Source organism: Schistocerca cancellata, chromosome 4, assembly GCF_023864275.1.
Source record: "Schistocerca cancellata isolate TAMUIC-IGC-003103 chromosome 4, iqSchCanc2.1, whole genome shotgun sequence".
Classification (NCBI taxonomy): domain Eukaryota; kingdom Metazoa; phylum Arthropoda; class Insecta; order Orthoptera; family Acrididae; genus Schistocerca; species Schistocerca cancellata.
This window is the reverse complement of record NC_064629.1, coordinates 335,688,022-335,711,965: the sequence shown is the minus strand read 5'-3', so window position 1 is coordinate 335,711,965 and position 23,944 is coordinate 335,688,022. Positions and strand designations below refer to the sequence as shown.

Genomic DNA, 23,944 nt, shown 5'->3' with positions numbered 1-23,944 from the left:
GAATGCGCCAAATCTTCTTGGAAGATAAACATAAGATTAAAATGTAAAATTTGAGAACTTGAGAATGAAATATAAGGATATGAGATTTTAGAAAGATTGTAACCCCTGAAAATACTATACACACATATACTGTATAATAAATGTATGACACTTACTGTGAGACTTCTTGTAATTTTACAACTTGACAAGCAACATTCGTGTAGTAAGCTGCTATGGACATGGACAGATAAATGAAGAAAATAAAATAAAAATAATAATCGAGTTTAGAATATGGGGCGCACAAGTGAGAGGCAGCGACGCCAGCCACTGTACCATAAAACAGTCTGAAATTACTTCCGACTAAAACAGTCCTAAATTACCTCGAAAGCTTTGACTGTCTTTTTCTCAGAAATACTCTAGTATATACGGATATGTCGAGATACGTGTTCACTTATTTGGACTCCTCTTCCACTGAGCCAAGTTTGTGGGAGATCAGGTTATGGAATTTGCCGTTCCCACCTCAAGGGGTAACATTTAGTAGGCTGGATGTTTTCATGTTCCCTTTCGCACTTCTACGCAATGTTGAGTAGCCAGTCCAAGGCGACTGAGAAAGCACTTTTATATCCATTTTGTTGTAAGTGTTGGCCCATAGCCAGAGAATGTGTATATGCAGTCTGGTAACGAATATGGAGGAGTCTGTTGCAATCTGAAGCTTCGGGTCAATCAGCGAGATGGAGTGACGTGTTGGTACACTGCCTGTAAAAGGCAGTTATCAGAGTTCACGTCACTTATAACCAACACCTTTTAACTTCTTTAGAAGAAACTAAAAGAATAATTTGAAGCTATCCATATGAAGTTGATAATGATTTTGAAATTGGGGTACACGGCAGCCTGAGTACCAGCACGTGTGCTGCATTCACACAAATACGACTGTGCTCCTAGATAGTGAAAAAAAATTTGAAAACCAAGTTGCCTGAGTTCTTGATCAATCTTTCTAACTATTAGATAAGAAAGTACAGCCTTTTGACTTTTGACCTTGGTTCACAATTTCTCTTTTACACAACCTCGATTACTCGTTACAAACACAATGTCTGGTGTTGCTGTTTAAAAGATGTTATTAATTTCTTCAGGACTACAGTGAAACGAAGTATGTGCAACCATCATGTAATTTAAGTTGTTACATGAAATAACGTGCAACACAGGAAGGTTGAAAAAGCAATAACATAATCTGCCGCATTAGATCACGTTCAAATTTCGTGGAAGGATTTCAAACGGCCCCCAGTAGTACCACCCCGTATCCCGGGACAAAAACTGCGGTCGCACTACAACCCTAACTAAATAGATCACTTTTAATTAGGTTGCAGTCTAAACTATGTGGGAATCAGCGGCTCATGGTATGGGTGGTTCCAGTGACGTCCTTTATGCGACTTCCTAAGACATTTTCGTGTCGATTCTGAGCGGCAAAGTGTCTGAAATACGTATGTCGGCCACCGCGTGATTTCAACGCTGGGCGTCGCGGTTCTGACCTACATTGCGGAGGCATCAAAAGAAAGGACGAAATGTTGGCAAGAGAGGGTGTGACGACCCTTCCATTTATGTGACATTAACACACCTTACACGATACATAAACTTCTGAGGTACGGCCTTTTCTTCGCATATGAGGAAACTTTGCTGTCTGTAGAGACGCCGAACCTGAGTGTGGCGCCGCAGGGTGCCTAGCTTTTGTATCATCACAGAGGAAGGTTGTAAGCACGTTTGAGCAAAATTTCTAACTTCTGCGTTGCAGTGGAAGACAATTACGGAGTTTCAAAAAGTGATCCTTTAATTGTGTTACACAGTGTAAATTAATGATTTATACAATTTCTCACTGCACTATATTGGAAATGTTTTAATTAAATTCCAGGTTACACATAGAGCTTTTCATCGCATTTGTTGAAAACAGGGCACTATTTACAACACAACAGAGGGTCAAGGTATCCTTAAATGGTTAAAACCATGTTACCACAAGCGTGTAAACTGCTAGTCAAAAATAAACATTCATTAACACCCACTAGATGACTGTTTGGGCTTTTAAGCCGATGTAAAGAAAACTATAATCTAAGGCATTTCATTAGTTTTGACAATATGTAAGGATGGAGTTTTAGGTATAGATTATGTAACTGAAGGGCACATAGTGCGTTAGAGAGCGGGGAGACATTAACCAGATCATCATTGACGCTGGAAATAGCTTAAAACAAACACAACCTTTAAATGTTACTGTCTAGAAACCAACCATAATATTCTGGGGATGTCTAAATACTGCACTCAGGACAGAAAATACAAATATTATAATCCTTGAAGTATGAAACGATTTTTCTTCTCTCTTCACATCTGGATACAGCTAGAAAAGCTAAAGGAAGAACTGGGTGATATAGTCCGCTATTCCCACTCAAACCATGCTGATCTTTCCTGCAATTTGTACCTAAATATCATCCTTAAATACTGTGAAAAATTACAGAAACAGCCTGTCCTGTAGTAAGGAGTGTCCTATTGTCAGTATTGTGCACTGAGAAACTTTATAGTGAGCATGTAATCTATTTAAGTTTCATCATCTATGTGCCATATCATCACTTAATCTAGCTGTTGTATGTTAGATCTTGACGTCTAAGGGGTAATCAGAAAGTTTCCGTTCGAAGACCACACTAATCTTTTACCAACGTGTCGGTGCTTCTGTACCATTATCTGAGTTGTGCTGAGTTGCATATACGCTGCAGAAAAGCCCTCTAACGGAAACCTTTTATCACTTTATTTCATAGCACACCAGAACGCACGACTAACATCTTTGAGAGAGTAATACAGTAATAGTGTGAAATCAGAATGTAAGCTGAAACTATGGTGGCGTAATATAAGAAGTTGCAAAACACGACAAAATGTGTCTTCTTTTGTGCAAGCGTCATCCAGTATTACATACAGTAGTCATAATTACTGTTGCATATTGCCAAAACATTATTAATGAACATTGACACCCAGATATACGTTATTATGTGAACACATTGGTTTGTTTGTAATGTAATTATAGAAGAAACAATATTTTTTTCTATTGTGAGGGGGCAGTAAGTGCAATCTGTGGCAACCATGTCACCTTCGACAGGATCAGTTCCGGATAATTACAGAAGTGGAGCCCAGAAGGAAAACAACAGGTGTGCAGGACCGATGTCTGTATATAACAGTAAAATGCCACATGTCTGTGGTGGCAGTTCCAATCAGCTACAGGATTGCTGGCCGAAGTGGCCGTGCGGTTAAAGGCGTTGCAGTCTGGAACCACAAGACCGCTACGGTCGCAGGTTCGAATCCTGCCTCGGGCATGGATGTTTTTGATGTCCTTAGGTTAGTTAGGTTTAACTAGTTCTAAGTTCTAGGGGACTAATGACCTCAGCAGTTGAGTCCCATAGTGCTCAGAGCCATTTGAACCATTTTTGAGCTACAGGATAGCAAGTGTCAACACAAACGATAAACAGGCTCCACGAATAACAATTAAGTGCTATGAGACCTCTCAAGGCCCTCCCACTAAACTGGATTTGGTGAGGAGCTCATGTCTCATGGTCATGAAATCAGTTGTGGACTAGGGAGCAGTGGAACACAACAACGCACTTTTCTGATGAGATCAACATCAGTGTAAACCTTGACAATACTGGTATTCGTGTGTGGAGGCAACTTGGGCAATATTTACACCCTAAATGTGTTGTAGAACACCACCTTCATCAAGGTGGTTCTGTCATATTTTTGGGTGGAATCATGTATGGCCGCAAGACACCCCTTGTGCCAGTACATTGGAGGGCGACTGGTTTCATGTATCAGGACAACATTCTTGCGAACATTGTGGCTCCGTTTGGTGAACATATTGGAGCAGGATTGACGCTTATGGACGACAATGCACCTCCCCATCATCACAACGTTGTGAACACTTTCCTAGTGCAGCACATGATCAGTTGGAATGAATGGCCTCTATATTCTCCAGATCTCAATAGCTTTGACAATACTGAGCCCATGCTAAAATGGGCAGTTTTCTAATCTTCCTGTCCCACCAGAGACCTTACAGGGATTCACAGAGGCCAATGGAATGGTACAATATCCCACCTGGATAATTTGGTAAGAAGTGCTCCTATGTGTATTCAAAAGTGGCTCCAATTATGAGGAGGGCCAATTGGTTTATAAATAATGAGTTGAGCAAGATGAAAGTGAAAAGAAACTGTAGAGTTTAGAGTGAAATCATTTGTAGGGTTCGGTTTTTGTTTGTGTTTATCAAGTAGAAATCTGGATCTTCTTTATTTTTGTTTCCTTATGACTGCACATGACAGAATAAAATCAGTTTTGTAACCTGTTATGTTCAGTATTGCCATTCAAGCATTGTACATCATTTATTTTGACTACTGTATGAATACCAAATTGACAAGAATTTAAATAAAGGGAACAGTATTTGTTAATATCTAAATTATAATAAAAATATTTAAATATATGTAACTATAAAATATTGATTTAGATAGATGTGACTTGTTCATCTTAGACTACTAAGGAATGACCAGACACCCGGAATTACACTTTTGACCTCACAGTCAAGGGATTTCTTTCAAGTCAGCAGCAGGGCCACAGCTAGCAGCTGCAGAGTCTGGTGGTGGCAGCCTCCAGACTCATTTCGACTCAAAGACTCGCAGAGATGTCCGCTCATTGCTGGCATCTGTCAGACTGCATACTGCTAACTAGAAATGAGTCATATTTATATGGACTTGGCCTGTCCTTGTTTCACCAAGGCATCATTCCTATCATGGAAGCCATAACAGAGCCACAGCTCAGATGTGAAACAACCATACCACAAACATTACAGTGACTCAGCCTTTCTGCTGTGTCAATGATATTATGGCTTGTTTCCTCTGATGGTCCAGGACATATGGTAAAATGTTGATGTGTTGGGACAGTGCTTGTTGCATCAGCAAGTCACTTCTGATGTAAGCAAGTAGATGATATTTGGCATCCCTCCCCACTTTCATAGATTTTAACCGTTTATGATAATTGGGGTGGACCCAAATATCACCTATTACTAAAAAAATTTCAACTGAATCCCATCAACAAATCTGTTAAAAAAGTCAGTAAAAGTATAAATTTAACTCATTTTGGAAATGATTGAAAATGAGCTGATTATAAATTCTAAACTGAATTTGAAAATCAGTTAGTTATAAATTTTTAACTTAATTAAGAAAACCTGCACATAAATTTTTAAAAAAAATATAAACGTAATTAAAAACAACCTCGTTTTTTTATTTTAAAAATCTAATAATTTATTTATCTTATAAGTATCTCCTCATTCTAGCATTCAAATATTCACAACCTATACAAAAAATTAACTCAAAATTTTTCATTTTTAAAATTAAATAAAAAGGATATATCTAAAAAATTTAAGAAAGGAAACAAAATATTTTAACACAAATGTCTAATTTTCAAATACATGGATCAGAATGGACATCAAATAGTATTTTTGGATTGCATTTAGCAACTAATAGACATGTTCCATTAAGAGGTCCATCTTATATTGAATATAAAAAAAGGGCCAAGCAATTTAATATTAATATAAAATTAATGATCGAAATGTTTCCTATGGTCTATAACATTAAATACAGTAGACAGTAAAAATGCAGACAGAACAAGTGATTATAAAAACTTCAGTACAAAGCATGAAGAAAATATACCTAACATTTTGTTTCTTTTTCAGTTCAAAATATTGTAATAATTGTAATTAATATATCTATTAATGTTTATATCATTGATGAAAAATATCTAGCCCACCCATTGAAAATAAAAAAATGTAAAAAAGAAAAAAACATCTTAATTTATTATATTTTAAAGAAGGAAATGTACCTTACACTACTGTTGGTAGAAAGTTTAGTTAGAGTTGCCTGAAGACAAATTAACAGCAATGATATTATTTGGGAATTTCTGTTTATTTCATTTTAATGATAAAGTAGTAGCAGATGATTACTCAAGAAATTATTTCATTAATGATCCAGTAAAAGTAGAAATTAGGAAATGGTGAATACAAAAAATTAAAAAATTATCAAAGTACACAAAAAGGTAATTTTGTTATTCATGCAGATTTGAAGGATTGTTATTAAAATAAATGATAAAATATCTAGAATTGACATCAAGTGATACTATTAATGGCTTCTACAGGAAATAATTAAATGGTTGAAAAAGTAAATCTATCAAATTAAGATTAAATAAACAAACTTATACTACAAAATTATAACATTTCAAAAACATGAACAAAGTGGTTTATGTTATTATATTAAATAAATGATCATTATGAAAATCATGTAGTATATTGACAACTAAACTGCATTACAAATATGTAGAATGTATCAAAACAAAGTTGAAGAAATAGGTGGACTTTATTCCAAAGGAAAAGGAATAAAATCTTGAACGTATGACAAACAGTCAACATTTAATAAATCTAAAATTTGTTCAACACATAAATTGTTAAGAAAAACCTGTAAATATATGTAATGTAATAACTGAAATCTAAAACTAAACAGTCCAAATTATGAACCAATATATGTACATAATTTATCTGGTTATTATTCTCATTTATTTTGAAAATAAATTGGCTACAATGAAACAGAGATTTAGCACCAAATAATGGAAGTAGATATATTAGCTTGAGCAAAGAAAAAGAAAATTTCAAAATGAGATTTACTGATACGTTTAAATTTAGGGCTTCAAGTGTTGAGAAACTAACTTCAACTATAAAAAACATATGAAATATTTAAAAACATTTCCCTGAATATCTAATAAATTAGTAACTAAAAGGATCTTATCCTTATGATTGTGTATATATAGCTGAGAAAAATTTTAAGAAAAAGAATTTCCATGAAAAGAAGAATTGAATAATAAATTAAATGAATGGAACATTAGTGAGGAAGATTATAAACATGCTAAATTAATTTTGAAAAACTTAAATACAAAAATTTAGGAGAATATCACGATTTAGAAAAACTTGTATAAAAGCTCATGATTTAGACTGTTCTTGTTGTTTTACTGCTCAAGGTTCATCTGTAGATTCAAAGCTAAAAGTAACATTAAAACCACTTAAATTTTTAGAAGATTATGATATGGTTGTAATTATTGAAAAAGGCATAAGATATTGTATATCCCCTACAGCAAATAATTAATACATGGAACATTGTGATAAAACTATGTCATCGATTTTATAATATATTTAGACATAAATACTTTACATTGTTATCCTATGGGTCAATATTTGTCATATGAAGGTTTTGAATGGGATGAACCAACTTCGTTTGACTCTAAAAAGTTAAGTGAAATTTCAGACACTTCTAAAATTGATTATATACTTGAAGCAGATTTAGAATACCCAAAAAATTTACATGACAAACGTTAATATTATACTCTTTCCCCCAAAATAAATTTGTGCCGGAAACTAAAGGAACAAAACTATTAAAGACTTGAGACATTAAAAAAATTATGTACTTCACTATAGAAATTTTAAAAATTATGTCTAGGGATAAAATTCACAACAACAACATAATGTTTTAAAATTTTAACCATCTGGTTGGTTAAAAAAGTACATAGTTTTAAATTAGGAAATGAGGACTAAAGCAAAAAGTGATTCTGAAAGAGATTTCTACAAACTGATGAATAATTCTGTACTTGTGAACTCAATAGAAAATATAACAAAGGGAGTAGATGTAAAATTAGTTTCAAATTAGGATAAATGTTGTAAATTAGTAGCAAAACAAAAGATTAAAGGCAGGACAATGTTTAATGAAAACATAGTTGCTAACATACAAATAAAAATAAAACTTTGGTTAATAAACCTATTTATATTCGAATGTGTGTATTTGATTTATCAAAAGAATTAAAGTATGATTTTCTTTGTGATGTTATGAAACCGAATTATAGAGAAAATGCTGAATATTGTTATCAAGGCACCTACAGTTGTATCTGTAAGAACTGAAGATTTTTATGAAGACAGGATATCAATAATTGATTATTTTGATACAAGTGATTATTCAGAAGAAAATATTTATGAAATACCTAAGATAGACAAAGTAATAGAAAGAATGAAAGATGAATGTAGTGGAAAAATGATAGAAGAATTTCCTGGTTTAAGATTTATGATGTATGCTTATGTACTAGCTGATATAGAAGAGAAAAAGTCAGGAGGACAGAAATGTGTTGTTAAAATCAAGTAAGTTTGGAACATTATAAAGTTTGTTTATTGAACAATAAAAAAGGATAGAATTATGATTTTAATATGGAAGCCTGAAATATGAAATTTACTCCTTTGAGACTTGCAGAAAATCTTTATGTCCTCATGTTTGCAAAAATTGTGTCTTGGAATATAAAAGAGATGCATTACCATATGGACACTATAAAATAAATAATTCTTCCTGACAGAATTTTCCATTTAACTTTTATTAATAAAATAAGAAATCACAATTAAAGGCTATTGTACATTTTCTCATTTTTGTTATATTCTAGAATGTATTTTTTCTATTTACATATGTATTTTACCTTACAACAACAACTTAAATCTATCATTTCTAGACAATTTATACGATTATGCATTTGTTTTCTTCATTTTTTTGTACATGTTTTGATGAATTTTAATTGATGATAATATTTTTCTGTGTACTTCATTCAGAATTAATGTCAATTGTTCTTTGTAATGATATTTAGAAACACACACACACACACACACACACACACAACATTTATCATACAGTTTTTGTGATGTTATTTTAAAAAATTGAACACTGTGTTCTAGAATCATTTCTTGTGCATTTCCATGCTGTAAGATTTTCAATTCAATTTTCAGCCCAAAATTCTTTTAATGGTAGCTTACATTTATTTAGAAAAATATTTAATAGAAACGATAAAAAATAAATTTAAACATTAATAATAATGAAGGAGAAAAATAAAAAATAAAAATTTCAAATAACTTTATCTAATAAACGAATTAACATATTAAAGGCAATAAATTTGTATTTAGTAATGAAGAATTATTGATGTTAACTGATGGAAATAATGCTTGGTTTAAAACACAGGGAGTAGCAGAATTATTAAATTATAAAGATAAAAATCAAGATGGTAGCAATAATATTGCTGAATGTAATATGACTATTTAAGAAAATTTAAAGGGCATCCACCAGACAGAGTTAAAAGTAATGAAAAAACTATGTTCATTAATGAATCTAGTATATGTATCTTTTAATTTTATCTTCTAGAAAAAAAGAAGCTACATATATTACATAATGGGTTACTAATGATATCTTACGATCCCTATGAAAACATGGTGAATGTAAAATTAGAAAATAAATAATAAATTCATAAACAAACGAAATAGAACACACATAATTTTATAGAACAAATTCAAAAAGTAAATAAAATGTGAAATAAGTAACAATGAATAAATAAATTGAAGAATGAAGAAGTAATTGAATTAGTGGATCGAAAAATTGAAAATGAAAGAGAAACAGTTAATACCACTTCAGAGAAGATAGATGTAGAAAATGATTAAATAGAAAGAATATTGCCAAACACGATTTCTTAACAAATACTGTTGATTAAGGTTCAGCATTGTTATTTTAATATTATATTATTATAATGTTAGATATAATTATTATATCATTAGGAGGCAAAGAAAAAGATATCAAAAACAATTAAATAAAGATAGAAACAGACTGCCTAAATGTGAAAAAATGTTAAGACTTCGTTCTTTCCCGAATTCAATGAATTTATATCAAAGAGCAGATGAAAATTTAAGAATTGAATATCATTCCAAATTTAACATGTTACATAAGCCACAAAAATTTACTGATGACATAGCAAATCTAATCTGTTATGATACTAGCTTTTAATTTTAATGTTATTCATCTTCAAAAATTTTAATTCTAATATTATTCCCTTTCACAAATAAATTTTAAATATTTACTTGCTGTTGTTGTTGCCTTCAGTCGAGCGATTGGTTTGATTCAGCTCTCCATCCAAATCTATCTTGTGCAAACTTCTCCATCTCCCAGTACCTACTACAACCTACATCCCTCTGAATCTGCTTAGTGTATTCACCCCTTGGTCTTCCTCTACGATTTTTACCCTCCATGCTGCCCTCCAATACGAAATTGGTGACCCCTTGATGCCTCAGAACATGTCCTACCAACCGATCAGTTTTCTAGTCAAGGTGTGCCACAAATATCTCTTCTCCCTAATTTTATTCAATATGTCTTCTTTAGTTATGTGATCTACCCGTCTAATTTTTAGCATTCTTCTTTAGCACCACATTTCGAAAGATTCTGTTCTCTTCTTGTCCTAACTATTCATCGTCCACGTTCACTTCATACAAATACTTTCAGAAACGACTTCCGGACACTTGAGTCAATACTTGATGTTAAAAAATTTCACTCCTTCAGAAACTCTTTCCTTGCCATTGCCAGTCTACATTTTATATCCTCTCTACTTCGACCATCATCAGTTACTTTGCTCCCCAAATAGCAAAACTCATTTACTACTTTAAGCGTCTTATTTCCTAATCTAATACCCTCAGCATCACCCAATTTAATCCGAATATATTCCACTATCCTCATTTTGCTTTTCCATTATCATCGTTTTCGTTTTGTTGATGTTCATCTTATATCATCCTTTCAAGACACTGTCCATTCCGTTCAGCTGCCCTTCCAGGTCCTTTGCTGTCTCTGGCAGAATAACGATGTCATTGACGAACCTGAAAGTTTTTATTTCTTCTCCATGGATTTTACTTCCTACTCCAAATTTTTCTTTTCTTTCCTTTACTGCTTTTCTTTCCTTTACAGATTGAATAACATCGGGGATATGCTACAACCCTGTCTCACTCCCTTTCCAACCACTCCTTCCCCTCAAGTCTTATAACTGCTAACTGGTTTCTGTACAAATTGTAAATACCCTTTCGCTCCCTGTATTTTACCCCTGCCACCTTCAGAATTTGAAAGAGAGTATTCCAGTCAACATTGTCGAAAGCTTTCTCTAAGTCTATAAATGCTAGAAACGTAGGTTTGCCTTTCCTTAATCTATTTTCTAAGATAAGTCGTAGGGTCAGTATTGCCTCATGTGTTCCAACATTTCTACCGGAATCCAAACTGATCTTCCCCAAGGTCGGCTTCTACCAGTTTTTCCATTCGTCTCTAAAGAATTCATGTTAGTATTTTGCAGTTGTGGCTTATTAAACTGATTGTTCAGTAATTTTCACATCTGGCAACACCTGCTTTCTTTGGGATTGAAATTATTATATTCTTCTTGAAGCCTGAGGGTATTTCGCCTTTCTTGCTCACGAGATGGTAGAGTTTTGTCAGGGCTGGCTCTCCCAAGGCTATCAGTAGTTCTAATGGAATGTTGTCTATTCCCAGGGCCTTGTTTCGGCTTAGGTCTTTCAGTGCTCTGTCAAACTCTTCATGCAGTATCACATCTCCCATTTCATCTTCATCTACATCCTCTTACATTTCTATAATATTGTCTTCAAGAACATTGCCCTTGTATAGACCCTCTATATACTACTTCCACCTTTCTGATTTCCCTTCTATGCTTCGAACTGGGTTCCCATCTCAGCTCTTGATATTGATGCAAGTGGTTCTGTTTTCTCCAAAGGTCTCTTTATTTTCCTGTAGGCAGTATCTATCATACCCCTAGTAAGATATGCGTCTACATCCTTAGATTTGTCCTCTACCCATCTCTGATTATCCTTTTTGCACTTCCTGTCGATCTCATTTTTGAGATGTTTGTATTTCTTTGTTCCTGCTTCATTTACTGTATTTTATATTTTATTCTTTCACCAATTAAATTATAAAATATCTTCTGTTACCCAAAGATTTCCACTAGCCCTTGTCTTTTTACCTACTTGATCCTCTGCTGCCTTCAATATTTCATTCCTCAAAGCTACCCATTCTTCTTCTATTGTATTTCTTTCCCCCACTCCTCTCAATCGTTCCCTAATGCTCTTCCTGAGACTCTATAACCTGTGGTTTAGTCAGTTTATCCAGATCCCATCTCCTTAAATTCCTTTCCTTTTGCAGTTTCTTCAGTTTTCATCTACAGGTCATAACGAATATATTGTGGTCAGAGTCCACATCTGCCCCTGGAAATGTCTTACAATTTAAAACCTCTTCCATATATACAACCTTCTTTTATGATTCTTGAACCAAGTGTTAGCTATGATTGAGTTATGCTCTGACCAAAATTCTACGAGATGGCTTCCTCTTTAATTTCTTACCTCCAATCCATATTCTCCTAGTACGTTTCCTTCTCTTCCTTTTCCTACTATCGAATACCAGTCACCCATTACTATTAAATTTTCGTTTCCTTTCACTATCTCAATAATTTATTTTATCTGATCATACATTTCATCAATCTCTTCGTCATCTGTGGAGCTAGTTCACATATAACCTTTTACTATTGTGGTAGGGATGGGCTTTGTGTCTATCTTGACCACAATAATATGTTCACTAAGCTGTTTGTAGTAGCTTACCTGCACTCCTATTTTTATTCATTATTATACCTACTCAAGCATGATATGATTTTGTATTTATAACCCTGCATTCATTTGACCAGAAGTCTTGTTCCATCTGCCACCTAACTTCACATATTCCCACTATATCAAACTTTAAACTATCGATTTTCGTTTTTAAATTTTCTAACCTACCTGTCCAATTAAGGGATCTGACATTCCACACTCCAATCCGTAGAACGCCAGTTTTCTTTCTCCCGATAACAACGTCCTCCTGAGTAGTCCCCACCTGATGATCTGAATGGAGAACTATTTTCCCTCCGGAATATTTTACCTAAGAGGACGTCATCATCATTTAACCATACAGTAAAGCTACATGCCCTTGGGAAAAATTATGGCTGTAGTTTCCCCTTGCTTTCAGCAGTTCACAGTACAAGCACAGAAAGGCCGTTTTGGTTAGTGTTACAAGGCAAGATCAGTCAATCATTCAGACTGGTACCCCTGCAACTACTGAAAAAGCTGCTGCCCCTCTTGAGGAACCACATGTCTGTCTGGCCTCTCTACTGATACCCCTCTGTTGTGGTAAGGTCCATGGTTCATGTTCATGTATTAACATTGTTATTTGATGCCTAACAATTAGATGATATGCCAAAAGCAAATCAGTTAACAAAAACTTCACTGTCTTTCAATTTTATAGCTCTTTCTACAAGATATATATGTGAGCGAAGCTTTGATACATATTTTATATCTGGGTTCATTATAATATGCCATAATAGAGTGAGTAACTTCTATAGGCTTCATTATTAATGTTGAATGTTTTTTTATTTTTATATTCAGCAACCAGTTTCTTTAATTTTAGTGCAAACCTTGCCAATTGTTTTCTTTTAATGCCCTAGTAAATCTTTCAACAACTGAAGTCTTTAATTTTCAAAAACATAAGAAATGAATTTAATAAGTTCTTGAAAATCTTTAATATGAAATTCTTTATGATTATCAGTTTGGAAACTTTTTGAGAAAAATGCTTTTTCCCAAAAGCTTCTGAAATACTTTAACCTGATTTATATTTAATAGTGATAGATGGAACAAATTTTGATTAAACATCAATTGTAATTAGTAAATATTTATATTCCTTATTTCTATCTGAGTTACCTATCAAGTCACCAGAAGATATTTCTGCTATAATCCATGTACACCAAAAGAAACTTTTCTTCTTTTAAAACTTTTCTTTATCAGTTTATATATTTCATCAAGTATTTCTTCACTAATTATATTAGACTAGGTCCCAGCATCTACAATTTTTTAACCTATTTCCTTTTTTTTACAAACTACAAATCCCTTTACTTCTTTGTCTTCCACTTTTGTTGGGTTTTGCGTGAGAGATGTATATCACTAAATTTTTAGAATTCAGAAACCAGATATAATTGTACAAAAGGACAAGTTATGCATGATTATCCATCAGCATAAAATTAAATTTCACCAACTAAAACTGATGTTTCATCTCCTTTAATCTTTTAATATTATGGTTAAAACAATTGTTTATGCAATATTTTTACTTATCGATTAGCAGTAGTTATGTGACAAATATCATCATACACACTTAATGAAATATCAAAATCATAATATGATAAATCTTGATCCATATTTTTACCAATAACAAAACTATTAAGAATAAATCCATATTCAAAATTATGTGTTTTGTTTAATTCCAGTTATAAATAAAAATTAAATTATTTGTTTATCCTGTAGCTCATTCTATTCGTCCATTGAATTCAACTAAAGAATAAGTACATGTTCATTTGAAGCTATTTAAGTTATTATTATATGTTCTGTAGCACTATTCTAAATTGTATTTCTTTAATTGAATTGTATTACAATACTTGTATTTAAGATTTTATAACAAAATGTTTTAATTCAGTTTCATATACTTCTTAACAACATGCTTGTTAAATTGTGTAAATATATTTGTGAATTGAGCTTTGATGACAAGATTATTTAATTCTGTTTCTCAATATTTCGCATTCACTACAAGCTTTTCATCAGCTGGATCACTGACATCTACTGACCATTTATTTTTGAAATCAATATAACCTTTAGTTTACTTAAAAACGTTAGATAATTCTTTGTAAAACACTTTAGTTATGATTTCTATCTTTTATTCTAATTCTTTATTGATTTCTGGTTCTGTTTCTAATTTATTTCTGATTCTGTAAATTTTTCTCATTCTTCATAAATTTATTTTTTTCAAACTGCGGAAACTGTTCCATTATTAAATTTAAATTTTGAAATATAGCAACAGCGAAAGCTGTATTAGGACTGTATCCGTAACTATCTCATAGTAGTTTTTACTTAAATGAACACAAATGACCACAAATAAATTAACCAAATTTTTAACTGCTCAGCAAGATGTTATATGTTTAAATTTAATAAATCTTTACTATGTTTGCAATTGTTTTTTGAAAGTTCTTTATTTATTTTTTTACTTCAATTCATCATTTTTACAATGCAAATATCATGTTGTTTAATTCTTCTAAATACTTCTGATGATTGTAAGTAATTATTTGATTAGGGACTTTTCTGTTTTCTTCTGTAACTTTTAAGATATTCGCACCAAGACTGTGAATTCCTTTTTTATCTTTTTCTATTGCATTAGTAATTGGTTTTTATAACTGTCATATTCTAAGTTGTTTCCTCATTTATTTAAACTTCTCTTCATTATTCCTGTCCCTTTCTATTTAAATCCTGTTTCAATTCATTTCATAACAATTAAGGATTTAAAAATAAATATTACCAACAAAAATAATAATTTGATATATGTTTTGTTACTGATGTGACAGTTAATTTAGAAATGGATTATAATGATTAAAATTGTTTTATCTTTAGAAATAACTTAAAAAACTTTAACCTTTATAACCAAACCAAACATTTAATCCTTTTCAATTTTAATCTTTATGAATGATCAAGACTGACATCTATCAACTTTATTCTTTTACAGTGAATGAGGAAAATAAAAAAATTTAAATCTTCTTAATTAAGATATTGAAATTAATATAAATGTTTGTGATGGTAATGTTTACCCAAATCAATCTCAATTGCATATGAGCATCAAAATTGTTCATGCCGATGGTTGAGATTACTCTGTACATGATGGAAAATCTAACAAAAAGTTAACTGATAAACCACAGAAAATTATTTGGTTTTATAACTATAAAAAAAAGGAAATCATATTTTATCAGGAATGGTAGAACCTTCCATTCCTTCATCAGTTTTATTAAATTAATTTTGTCCCTTTTTGATAAAATGTATATGGGAAATGTTATTAATAATGATAAAATAAAAAATAAGATAGAAGTTCTTTATCCTTTCTAAATATTAGGTTGATTTTTTAAATATCATAAAAAAGTAATGTTGGAAGGAGTTTTAACTATAATTTTTACATGGTCTTCAAGTGCTGAAGGTTGCATACTGACACAGGCTGATATAAATAACTTTAAATAACTCTGGAGTTCAAATAATAGGTGCTTCACTATAACAAAGTTAAATTACTGTTGAAAATGTAGAAATTGTGGTACTTATTGTTAAAGATGAAACAGAAATGAACTTAAATTCGAGGAAGAAAGATAAAAAATCGTAAAATATTTTTCTACTAATGACAAAGTTCTGAAATCGCTGGATTGAGTACTCCAAATAATTTTGTGGTAGATGTAACAAATCATTATAAATCAGCAGAGTTTATTATGCCTTGTGTTATTTTTGCTGTTTTTCAAATAAATCAAAGAAATAATTGGTTTGTTGGTTACTTATTATTAGAAAATATCAAATTACTGAACTTTTCAAAGCTTATGATACATTTTGTGATTTTAACAGAGTAACAGAGTAACACTGATACAAACCCACATAATTTTATTACAAATTATTCCAGTTGTGTTATATATATGACTCAAAAAATTATTGTAGCAACAAAATAAACTAATATGAAATTATATGCTACTTTCGATAAGAAAATTCCTAATGATACTTTAGCTTTTATAGCATACAATATTATCAAATATAGTTTTATTTTTAGGATAGTAGAGTGATACACTTTTAAAAATAATATATAAACAAATCTATTCTGCATATTTTTGGTGAATTGCAAAATTAGCAATTTCTTTCATTTGTATATATAAGTGATTTTTTAAAATATCTATAAAACTTTTGTATTTATTACCTCATAATAATTATTTGCAATTTTTTACTGTCATATTAAAGAGAAAATTTATTTTTTCTTCAATTTTTTCCCAATTATATGTATATGTATCCACATAATCATAAAATTCGTATTCTTACTCTCTCCATAAATTTCTTTCAAATAATCAATAGCATCATTATGTTTTGTGCTTTTCAAACTTTGTAATGATTTATTGTTTAAAATAATAATTGCAAATATTACATTGAACTTTGTTGCGGTCTTCAGTCCTAAGACTGGTTTGATGCAGCTCTCTATGCTACTCTATACTGTGCAAGCTTCTTCATCTCCCAGTACTTACTGCAACCTACATCCTTCTGAATCTGCTTAGTGTATTCATCTCTTGGTCTCCCTCTACGATTTTTACCCTCCACACTGCCCTCCAATGCTAACTTTGTGATCCCTTGATGCCTCAGAACATGTCCTACCTACTGGTTTCCACTTCTTGTCAAGTTGTTCCACAAACTCTTCTTCTCCCCAATTCTATTCAATACCTCCTCATTAGTTATGTGATCTACCCATCTAATCTTCAGCATTGTTCTGTAGGCTTTCGAAGGCTTCTATTCTCTTCTTGTCTAAACTATTTATCGTCCATGTTTCACTTCCATGCATGGCTACACCCATACAAATACTTTCAGAAACGACTTCCTGACACTCAAATCTACACTCGATGTAAACAAATTTCTCTTCTTCAGAAACGCTTTTCTGGCCATTGCCAGCCTACATTTTATATCCTCTCTACTTCGACCATCATCAGTTATTTTGCTCCCCAAATAGCAAAACTTCTTTACTGCTTGAAGTGTCTCATTTCCTAATCTAATTCCCTCAGCATCACCCGAGTTAATTCAACTACATTCCATTATCCTCATTTTGCTTTTGTTGATGTTCATCTTATATCCCCTTTTCAAGACACTGTCCATTCCATTCAACTGCTCTTCCAAGTCCTTTGCTGTCTCTGACAGAATTGCAATGTCATCGGCGAACCTTAAATTTTTTATTTCTTCTCCATGGATTTAATACCTACACCAAATTTTTCTTTTGTTTCCTTTACTGCTTGCTCAATATACAGATTGAATAACATCGGGGAGAGGCTACAACCTGGTCTCACTCCCTTCCCAACCCCTGCTTCCCTTTCATGTTCCTTGACTCTTATAACTGCCATCTGGTCTCTGTACAAATTGTAAATAGCCTTTCGCTCCCTGTATTTTATGCCTGCCACCTTCAGAATTTGAAAGAGAGTATTCTAGTCAACATTGTCAAAAGCTTTCTCTAAGTCTACAAATGCTAGAAACGTAGGTTTGTCTTTCCTTAATCTTACTTCTAAGATAAGTCGTAAGGTCAGTATTGCCTCACGTGTTCCAATATTGCTACGGAATCCAAACTGATCTTCCCCAAGGTCGGCTTCTACTATAGTTCAATTCTTTTATCTCGGCGGCTCTCGCATGCCCGCCCAGACACGGGAGATTGCTGCATTGCCAGTTTCACACGACGCACGCGCCAATAGAAGCAGCGCCGTAGTATAGCACAGTTCGCAAGCTTATGTTTAGGGGGGAGCGTGCAGTTCATGAAGCAAAGCCACCTCGGCTGCATTAACCCTTTCGCTGCTACAAAGACGTGCTCCCTGCATTCCGTGCTGTGTGCGATTTTGTCACTGCACTGCTCGCCTGTGCAGACACATCGTGTTCCGACTGCTTTGACACTCTTATCAATCGATTCCACAAAAACTATTTGGCCCAAAAAATTGATTTTTACACATCTTCTTGACTGATACCTTCCCCCCAGAAATGACTTAATTTTGTTTCGTTGTTCAACGCAGTTATTATGCAGCATTAAATATTGTAAGCCATTGCACGAAATTTTGAAGAGTTTGCAGAGGTAAAAGTCCATAGAGTATACTTTCAGAATGGTCGATTTTAGTTGCCACAATGTTGAGAATGAAATGTGGACAAGGTACCTAAATTTCATATAAAATTTACTGTATAACAATAGCTCATTTAAGTACCACATAGGTGTCGTATGTAATATTGCGAAATATTCCGTCTTTTGAGACTTTAACAAAAGTTTTATTTACACTGAGCACGTTTGGCTTTATTTTAAAGCACTTCAATCAATCAAAAGGAAGTAGACAAAATACATTAAACAAAACTGTGGACTTACAAAAACATTAGGACTTGAATATACCGTCTATCAGTAAAGTGCTCTGAGCTATGTCAAATATAATTTTTGTGTGTGGCACACACAAACATCATTTATTTGCTATAACACTGATCTGCCAACACAAACGTTGAATATTGTGTTACTGCAGCACAAAACTACGAAAGGTGACTTGGCAATGGAGGAGACAAAATACTGTCCACTGAAGATGCTTCAAAAGAGAGAAACGCATATGGTCTAAATAAGCCCCTTATTACAGTTGCAGAAGAGGAATATATTTCAGTACCATTGGTAAAACTGCGACTGTGGAACAAAAACAAGAAAGAGAACATGAGTACCGTTGTGTATGTGCCATACCTTTCCTTGATTGAAATGCTTTAAAATAAAGCCAAACGCGTCCGGTGTAAATAATACTTTTATTACAGTCGTGAAAGATGGAATATTTCTCAATATTACATACAGTAAATTTCATATGAAATTTAGGTATCTTGTCCACATTTCATTCTCAACATTGTGGCAACTAAAATCGATCATACGGAAAGTATACGCTATGGACTTCTACCTCTGCAAACTCTTCAAAATTTCGTGCAATGGTTTACTACATTTAATGCTGCATAATAACTGCGTTGAACATTGAAACAAAATTAAGTCATTTATGGGGGGAAGGTATCAGTCAAGAAGACATGTAAAAATCAAATTTTTGGGCCAAATAGTTTTTGTGAGATCGAATGATAAGTGTGTCAAAGCAGTGGGGACACCTTGTGTCTGTACATGCGAGCAGTGCAGTGATAACAAAATCGCGCACAGCGAGGAATGCGGCGAGCACGTGTCTGCAGCAGCGAAAGGGTTAATGAAGAGACAAAGCACTAGAAATTTCAAAAAAATTGCATTCAAACGAATATAATTCGTGAAGTAAGGCACTTCGATATTGTTTTTAAATAATGAAAATATTAAACACCGCACAAGGTTTGAACTCATTACCTTTCGCGTAGCAGCCCAACACCTTAACCGTTACGCTAACGCACCTCGTCTGACTACATTACGCCATGAGGACTATAACACATCATGCAAAATACTGACAAACACTGTTGGTATGACTATGAATTACTCACGCTTCGTCGAAGTACAATAGGAAATAAACAATTACCGCTGTTCTTTATTGCGAAAAAGCGGTTCATGAGAGTGATACAAACACCATTCCTTGCTATCACCTGAATTAGGAGTCTTATTGCTTGTTTGGTTTAATTAATTAATAGAATATGAAGCAATTGGTATAAAGAATGCTTTTTCCAAACTTTCTATAAAAGAATGTCTGCTATCAAGACATTGCTTTTGTTCTATTACTTTATTTATGACTGAACGTTTCTAAAACTGAAGACACTCGTCCATGCTCTGCACTGCAGTCGAGATGTGGCAACATCGTTCTCTGTTCATTGGCTGACTGTGTTTTTTGACGTCAGATGCGCAGAACGAACCTAAACTCGGCCGCTAACATAAATGACGCGCACTTTAGTTTTTCCATTCGTCTGTAAAGAATTCGCGTTAGTATTTTGCAGCTGTGGCTTATTAAACTGATTGTTCGGTAATTTTCACATCTGTCAACACCTGCTTCCTTGGGATTGGAATTATTATATTCTTCTTGAAGTCTGAGGGTATTTCGCCTGTCTCATACATCTTGCTCACCAGATGGTAGATTTTTGTCAGGACTGTCTCTCCCAAGGCCGCCAGTAGTTCTAATGGAATGTTATCTATCCCAGGGCCTTGTTTCGACCCAGATATTTCAGTGCTCTGTCAAACTCTTCACGCAGTATCATATCTCCCATTTTGTGTTCATCTACATTCTCTTCCATTTGCAGAATATTGTCCTCAAGTACATCGCCCTTGTATAGACCCTTCTAATACTCCTTCCACCTTTCTGCTTTCCCTTCTTTGCTTAGAACTGGGTTTCCATCTGAGCTTTTGATATTCATACAAGTGGTTCTCTTTTCTCCGAAGGTCTCTTTAATTTTCCTGTAGGCAGTATCTATCTTACCCCTAGTGAGATAAGCCTCTACATCCTTACATTTGTCATCTCGCCATCCCCGCTTAGCCATTTTGCACTTCCTGTCGATCTCATTTTTGAGACGTTTGTATTCCTTTTTGCCTGCTTCATTTACTCCATTTTTATATTTTCTCCTTTCATCAATTAAATTCAATATTTCTTCTGTTACCCAAGGATTTCTACTGGCCCTTGTCTTTTTACCTACTTGATCCTCTGCTGCCTTCACTACTTCATCCCTCAGAGCTACCCATTCTTTTTCTACTGTATTTCTTTCCCCCATTTGTGACAATTGTTCCCTTATGCTGTCCCTGAAACTCTGTACAACCTCTGGTTTAATAAGTTTGTCCAGATCCCATCTGCTTAAATTCCCACCTTTTTGCAGTTTCTTTAGTTTTAATCTACAGGTCATAACCAATAGATTGTGGTCAGAGTCCACATCTGCCCCTGGAAATGTCTTACAATTTCATACCTGGTTCCTAAATCTCTGTCTTACCATTATATAATCTATCTGATACCTTCTAGTATTTCCAAGATTCTTCCATGTGTACAACATTCTTTTATGATTCTTGAACCAAGTGTTAGCTATGATTAAGTTATGCTCTGTGCAAAATTCTACCAGATAGCTTCCTCTTTCATTTCTTTCCCCCAATCTATATTCACCTACTATGTTTCCTTCTCTCCCTTTTCCTACTCTCGAATTCCAGTCACCCATGACTATTAAATTTTCGTCTCCCTTCACTACCTGAATAATTTCTTTTATCTCATCATACATTTCATCAATTTATTCATCATCTGCAGAGCTAGTTGGCATATAAACTTGTACTATTGGAGTCGGTGTGGGCTTCGTGTCTATCTTGGCCACAATAATGCGTTCACTATGCTGTTTGTAGTAGCTTACTCGCACTCCCATTTTTTTATTCATTATTAAACCTACTCCTGCATTACCCCTATTTCATTTTGTATATCTAACCCTGTATTCGCCTGACCAAAAGTCTTGTTCCGCCTGCCACCGAACTTCACTAATTCCCACTATGGTTGTGAATATCTAAGCTAATTTATACGAAAAAATTATAAATTTTTAAAGAATGAAAACAAGATTATTTTCTATTTATTTATATATTTATATTTTCAGTGTTTATGTTTCTTACATTTTTCAGGCACATGATTTTTTTATTCAGTAAAAAATTTATAATTATCTGATTTTCAGTCAATTCCATATTTGGTTAAATTTACAATTTACAATTTAACTTATGATAAAATCATTAAAATTTGAATTTCGATTTGGTTGAATTTGGTTTTGTAGCAGTGTTTTGGTATTTGGTTGAATTATTTTTGGTATTAATAGACGATATTTGGGGTCCCTCCATGTACCATAAAAAGTGGGGTACTATTGCCAATTGTCGTCTATTTAAGCGCCTGGCCAGCTCCAATGTTACCTGCTCCCATGAGGTTCTCCCATAACCATAGCAGCATCTTTATTTTATTCAGCTATGGGAAGTAAATTAGTTGCAGCACTCTAATGTTAACAGAAAAACATTTTAAGTTGGATCAGATTACTACACACACACACACACACACACACACACACACACACACACACACACTCTCTCTCTCTCTCTCTCTCTCTCTCTCTCTCTCTCTCTCTCTCTCTCTCTCTCTCTGTGTGTGTGTGTGTGTGTGTGTGTGTGTGTGTGTGTGTGTGTGTGTGTGTGTGTGTGTGGTTTCAGTTGTTTATGGTCTTGTTGCTGAAGATAGTCCAATTGATCAGCAGCAAGACGTTTCACTATGTGATTGATTGGATTTCAGGATAAAGAGGAGCTTGTGAAATCTGTTTGATAAGTTATTTGATTAATATTTCGAGATGGAAGTCAGAATGAAAGAGAAATTGTTAAACATTGATAAAGGAGTCTGATGTTCAACTGTGGGCGATCAAGACATCAGTTGCAACCCTGATTTGATTTCAGGGTATAACGACAAATAAAACCACTGTTCAGAGCATCTAAAAAAGCGACTAATGGGGCATGGAAATATTGGGCAGAAAATTGAATAGTCTAAACGATTGGAAACTCAGAAGCATTGCATTTATCAGTGTCAGTGAATCTTAGACCTCATAGCACTACACAATAGGTTAACACAACAAAAAGTGAGACAGAGTAAAATAGAAACCAAGTGTGAATTCATTTCTAGCCCTCTTGTTGACCTTTATCATCACTCCATTAAGTTCTGCATGGTTGTTTAAATTCATATCAACACTGTTACAGCAGCAGACAGTAATAAAATGGTTTTTCTTCAGGATGGTTACTTTTGAGACCTTTCACTGTTTCTGCTTTTGCATAAACATATTTATAATTCATAATTAAGAGTACAAGTACAGCAATAGCATCTATAACAAATAATTAATATTACATCTATGGAATATGTGACATTTTGTTAACATAAATGTAAGAAGTAAATTATGTTGTTGCAGTGTTGGCCGTCATCTACGTTTATGGAGTCAGTATCATTCTAGTATTTCCTGAAGTTATTCGGACACCACTGGATGAGTGAAGACAATTCTAGAAGGATGTGAAACAAACAGGTAATTTACAAACAGTACTAAAAACGTTAATTTTGTGGCAGTCATAGTACATATTTCAGAACTGAAATGTTGTAATTAGTGTACCCTGAGCGCTATCAAGACAAAGAAGTTCAACTCCTTTCACAGTCATTCACATATAAACATAAAGACTAGGGATCAACTGAAGTGGATATCATTGAGATCACATAACATCAATGGTTTGCAAGTAGATCAGCATACATGATCGACATGTTTGCAGTCATTTAGAAAGGCATGCGTCATATTTATCTTTCAGTATCTCAAGCTACAGTGCTATATCCATATGGAGTCTTTCGAAGCAGCATCTCCATCAGCATCTCCAGAGAGCAATGGACTGCACATAGATCCAGTCTTTAACAGTGGAGAAACTGAAATGCTTTATTCATTGTCTAAGATATATCTATTACTCTGATAATAGTTTTTCAA

The 23,944-nt window shown here is 33.5% G+C and overlaps 1 protein-coding gene across 1 annotated transcript in view; it reads left to right on the top strand.

The window, feature by feature from the left end:
* Positions 1-23,501, top strand: part of LOC126185060 (uncharacterized) — a 131,595-nt gene extending 108,094 nt beyond the window's left edge. The window contains exon 5 of the mRNA XM_049927817.1: positions 23,390-23,501. Within this exon, the coding sequence (XP_049783774.1) occupies positions 23,390-23,469 (80 nt within the window). The 3' untranslated portion in view covers positions 23,470-23,501. The remainder of the gene's footprint in view (positions 1-23,389) is intronic.
* The last annotated feature ends 443 nt before the right edge of the window (positions 23,502-23,944 follow it).